The sequence below is a fragment of the Gekko japonicus genome, unplaced genomic scaffold (genome assembly GCF_001447785.1).
Source record: "Gekko japonicus isolate JY-2015 unplaced genomic scaffold, Gekko_japonicus_V1.1 scaffold1270, whole genome shotgun sequence".
NCBI classification, from domain to species: Eukaryota; Metazoa; Chordata; class Lepidosauria; order Squamata; family Gekkonidae; genus Gekko; species Gekko japonicus.
The window spans coordinates 461,514-466,863 of NW_015170315.1; the positions used below are offsets into that span (position 1 = coordinate 461,514).

Consider the following 5,350-nt stretch of genomic DNA (forward strand, 5'->3'; position numbering starts at 1 on the left):
TACCTGCATGGCTCCTTGCTTGCTCCCCCCTGATGTTTAAGATTACTAGAAATATATTTTCTGCAAATCTGCCCAGTTTGCAAATTTCAGCTTTTTGTCACGCAGAATTTCCTGGGCATAACATTTTGAGGCCTTTTTAACTCTGCTTACTGTAGATGCTGAAAAAAAGGAACAGAGAAGGCCCTCTTGCGTTTCTGTTATGCTGCCAACCTTGACAGTTAATATGTCATTTAATGCCATTACAGTGTTATTTGCAAAGTGTATATACTGCTTTTCAACACAAGTGTACTCCAAGCAGTTTGCATAAAAAGGCAGAAAATAAAAGTCAGAATTCAAAAGGAACTGAGCGCATTCTTATTGAATGCCCCTGAGTTGCTGGCTGATGGAGGGATGCCTCCCTGGCAGCTGCCTCACTCTCTCTCTCTCTGACGCCTCTTGTGCCCTCTGGTAGCTTCAGCAGCAGCAGACGGAGGGAAAAGGGTCTTCAGAGGCCTCTGAAGAAGAGCAGAGATGAGAAATTTTCATCACCAGCTCCTTTTCACTTGAGCAACTGTGGGAAAGCACAGGGTTGGATCTCCTGGAAAATTTCCCTGTGCTGAGGAGTCCTTGCTGAAGCACTATAAAATTATTCCTCACTGTCTGCTTGCACTAAGGAAAAAGGGTTGTGACTCCACTTACCTTTTCAAAACCAAGTTAAAGTATGTGTTGTACATTCTATTGCTCCATACGTAGACTGTTAGTTCTTTCATAGGTATATCCGAGCACTATGTGGTGCTGTGGCTGTACTGCTTGCAGAAGCAGAACTGCACTTCATACGTTTTCTTCTCTGCTCACGTAACCCTGGATCCCCACCCAGTATCTATTACTGCTGAGCTGAAAGCTGCTGCTTGGAATATAAATCCTGGCAGTACATCTAATGCAGGAAAATGACAGCCTTGGTTGCTTCTGGGAAGAGATATGGAAGGGGAACAGTGCCCAGTTGGCCGTAAAGAAGATGGGTTGCAAAGATGCCGTCTTTTCCGGGTTCATTAGAGTTCTTTAATAATTCAGACAAAAATGTATGTCGTGTAGAGAAAGCTGTGCATCATGCTGCATCGAAGATGATTATCCCATACATTTTTATGCTGCCCTTCCTCCGGAGAGCTCCCTACTTCCTTCTCACAACAATCCTGTGAGGTAGGTTAGGCTGAGAGGGGTAGATAAAGGTTACCCAGTGAACTTAATGACAGAGAGGTGATGTGAATGCTGGTCTCTCAGATCCTAGTTGAACATTCTAACCACTACTATACTACAGTGCCTCTAAACTGAGCATCTGTTGCACATGTTTCTCCCACACCACCCCTTCATGAGAAGTGTATAGAATTCCAAAGTATGGCCAAATGTTTCCCAAAAATGCTTAAATAGGTAATTCTGGTTTTTTTTCTCCAGAGCTCTTTGCTACCTGAATCTGAAGCAGTACAAGCAAGCAATCCAGGATTGTTCAGAAGCCCTTAAATTAGATGCTAAAAATGTCAAGGCGTTTTACAGACGAGCACAAGCATATAAAGAGCTCAAGGTACGGAACCTCCTGCTCGCTTTGGAGTGTATTTCGGGGAATACCGTGATGTGCTGCTTATTTATTTTATTTTTTTAAAGCAACAATTTTTTCTTACTGTGCAGAGTGTTCTATAATACATGCACTTTCTCCAAGCTGTATGAGAGAGACAGCACTCCCCTTCTAGACAAGTGTGAAAACCTGCAGCATGGTGAAGTCCACTGGGGAGTTCCTGCCTGAACAAGGATTTTACCCTGGTTGTGTAATCTGGGAGGGGCAGAGCCCACCCCCCCCACCCCCGTTATAACAGCTTATGCCAGTTCACCTTTTCCTCTGTTCTTTATTGCAGCAACAGTTTATCCATATTTTTGTTCTTTCCGCCCTTCCTCCAAGGAGGTCAGATAACTAACATGGCATCTTCTTCATTTTTTTAAATCCACACAACAACCCTGTGAGGCAGGTTAGACCTTTTGACTGGCTGAAGATCTCTCAGTAAGCTACATGGCAGATCAGGGATTTGGATCTGGGTCTCCCTGGGTTCTAGTCCAACAATAGCCCATATACCCTGACAGTAGCTCCTCCTGCCGAGCAAATAAGGAAATAACTATTGTTTATTCAAAGCACATTAGAAGAGGCTGCTATGGATCACCTTAGCCTCTTGCAATAAAGCAGAAGACTGTTTCTGTACATCCAGTAGCTTAGTAGCAGCAAGAGACAGTGAAGTTTCCTTCAACCAAAAGATATTCCATTCGGTCTTTTTGTAGCTGTGAAGAGCTCCCACTTTTTTGCTTTCCCCAAGAATTCTTTGACTTTGTTTCTCACCAACGAGCCATCCAAAAGCTCTAGCTCGGGGGTGCCAAACAGCCGGCTCATGGGCCAGATCCGGCTCCCCCAGGGCTCATATCTGGCACACAAGCAATTGGCTGTCTTATCTGTTTCCTGCGTCCTCATGTGTCTAAGGTTGCTTTGCCATGCTCTCTCAATCACACAGCAGCTACAGAGCAAGGCCAAGGCTCCTCCCCCTTGGGAAGGGAAGAGGGAGGGGAAAGAATACGAGCTTGCTTTGCCAGGTTCTCTCAATCGAACAGCAGAACAACAGAGCAGAGTTTCTCTTCCCACCATTGGCTGAGGCTTCTTCCTCTCCTCATCCCCTGGGCTTGCTTTGCCAAGTTCCCTTAATTGCATGGGAGAGGTAGAAAGTACCTTTAAAACCAACGAAGTTTTATTCAAGGTATGAGCTTTTTGCCTTTCTACACAGAGAGAGAGTGTGTGTGTGCGTTTTGTTGGGCTCGTTATTCCAGAGCTCTCCTGGCTGCAACTGGTCTCCTCCTCTATTCATGCCCTGATGATCCAGTCTTTCTCAATACAAAAGCATGTGAACTATTTAGATGAGGAACAACAAGCCAGTGAGGTGCATTAGGTGGAGTGTGTGTATTCAGACCAAGTTCACCCGGCACATTTCCTTTGTAGACTGGGGTTTTGAACTTAGACTTCTCAAATAGTAGGCTGATACGGGCACACTATACACTGCTGTCTCCCTAATCTTGCACTGCCTTACAGGGGTTGTAGATATTTCTCTGGAGAAGACTATAGTTTTGTAGACAAACACATAGCCCTCAGTCGGTGTCATGGTGCCTTCACATGTTCTTGACCAGCACACAAAGCAGTTTATGTACAAAAGCTCACAATGCCCAGCCCTTTCATGTTTTCAACTGGGTCCTAGGCTCAAAGCATTGACCATGAGATTTCTGTAATGAATGTCAATAAATAAATACCTGAACAGCATACTTTAGATTGCTACAGCACAGACATTGTCTCCAGATTTTGATGCAACAATTCAGAGCAAGAGGTGTCAGTTATCAGATAATATTGCAAGAATGCTAATGTTTTAAGCATGTTTTATTTTAAATTTTAAAGAATTTTTAATTGTGTTTGTCTGTGTCCTTTATATAGTTGATATCTCTGCTAGCTGGCATTACATTTTATGGTCCGGCCCGACAAGGTCTCATATGTCTGATCCAGCCCTCATATCAAATGAGTTTTGACACTCCTGCTGTTGTTCAGTCGCACAGTCGAGTCCGACTCTTTGCGACCCCATGGACCAGCTCCCTCCAGGCCCTCCGGTCTTCCGCCATCCTCTGAAGTTTGCTCAACTTCATGTTCGTTGCATCGATGACACTGTCTAACCATCTCATCCTTTGCCGTCCCCGTCTTCTTTGACCTTCAGTCTTTCCCAGCATCAGGGTCTTCTCCAGTGTAGCTAACTCCTGCTGTAGCTAATGCAAATTCTTGTCCAACTCCTTACCATGGTCTCAAGTACCTACACTAATTGTTTAAAATTATTTCCAGGACTACAAATCCAGCATGGCGGATATCAATACTCTCTTGAAAATTGAACCAGTGAACACTGCTGCTCAGAAACTACAGCAAGAATTGAGCAAACTTTTAAAATAGGAGTGCCTCAAGAATAACATTGTGCTCTTCTGAAGATGACACTTTTGTTTCCTGTAAAAACTGACGTTGGGACCAGGCTGAAGGCAGGGCCTGGTAGGAAATCCTGCCTTCCAGACCTGCTGCCACCACTCGGGTTTCATCCTGCATATTTTTGAAAAAGTTATTCAGTCTTTTTATCAAGCCTTCAGAAAGTTCAGAGTAACATCTGAGGTTCTTAACTTCCTAGCACAGTTACTGGTTTTTAGGAACTGAAAAAAGATCTCTGTAGCAGATGGGGCAGAACAGCACTTGTCAAAATGTTGAATTTCTGAGATGTGTTTACAGAGAGAAAAAAGAACTAAGTATGTTCTCAACTGATGTGGTCTACTGATACACCTGGGTAACAACTAGTGTAAACAAAAGACTTTGGGTTAATGCAGCAGGAGAGGGAAATGAGAGCCTCAAAAGTTGTGCATGCTTTGCCTTAACTTGTGTGCACTGGGCTACACTGACTGCAGCATTTGGTCCCCAAAGCATCATTTAGGAATTTCAAAGTTGCTCTCCCCCCCCCCCCCCCTTACCAAAGAGCGCAGTAAATCTTGGCTTTCTTTATCTTTTGCTGTTAAGAGTTTTTGTTAGCTTCAGCTTCCTTAAGGTTAAATGCCTGCTATGTGTTTTGTACATGCAGATGCACACTATTGTACAAGGCCACTCTTTATTTCTCATATCCTTGCCATGTAATGGACAAAAAACTATGTAGAACAGCACGGACACTTTCCTTATCACAAGTCTGGACCTGTAGCTTCTATTAATGCTCACAAATAACCTGAGTTACTAAAATTGGGCATTTACCATTTCAGACTATGGGTAAGAGGAGCGTGACTCAATGCTCCTTTAATAAAAGTTCCATTATTTTGGAGGCATTCAGCCCCTCCAGCAGTCGGGATTGGTACAGCAGGCTGCATCATCTGTTTTATGAGAACGAGGTTTTAAATGATTAGTGTTAACAAAGGAAACATAACCTGCTTGGACCACTCTGCCTTCCCTTTTCACAGAGCTAGACTTAAAGGTGAATCCCATTTTCGGACCTACTGTAAGATTAGACTAAAGGAAGGTTTATGTATGGCCTTTTAACATAGGGTATGCATCAAGTTCTTCCTAGTACTCGTGTATTGTAAAGACACAATGCAAATGGCAGCTGCTTTCTTATTGTTTGGAAATGTTGAGGGAAGGGGAATGATTCCCTCAGCACTCTTTGTTTTTGGGGTGTTTCTTTTTCGGTTTGAGGTTTTGCCTGTAAGGATTGAAGCTGGATTCTGACATCATAAATTGGTCCACATTCTGAGTGTTATTTTGAACTTTTAAATAAACAAGTTTAGTTGA

At 43.4% G+C, this 5,350-nt stretch overlaps 1 protein-coding gene across 1 annotated transcript in view; it reads left to right on the forward strand.

Moving 5' to 3' along the window:
- Positions 1-5,350, forward strand: part of TOMM34 (translocase of outer mitochondrial membrane 34) — a 26,667-nt gene extending 21,317 nt beyond the window's left edge. The window contains exons 7-8 of the mRNA XM_015418027.1: positions 1,429-1,555; positions 3,884-5,350. Coding sequence (XP_015273513.1) covers positions 1,429-1,555; positions 3,884-3,988 — 232 coding nt within the window. The 3' untranslated portion in view covers positions 3,989-5,350. The remainder of the gene's footprint in view (positions 1-1,428; positions 1,556-3,883) is intronic.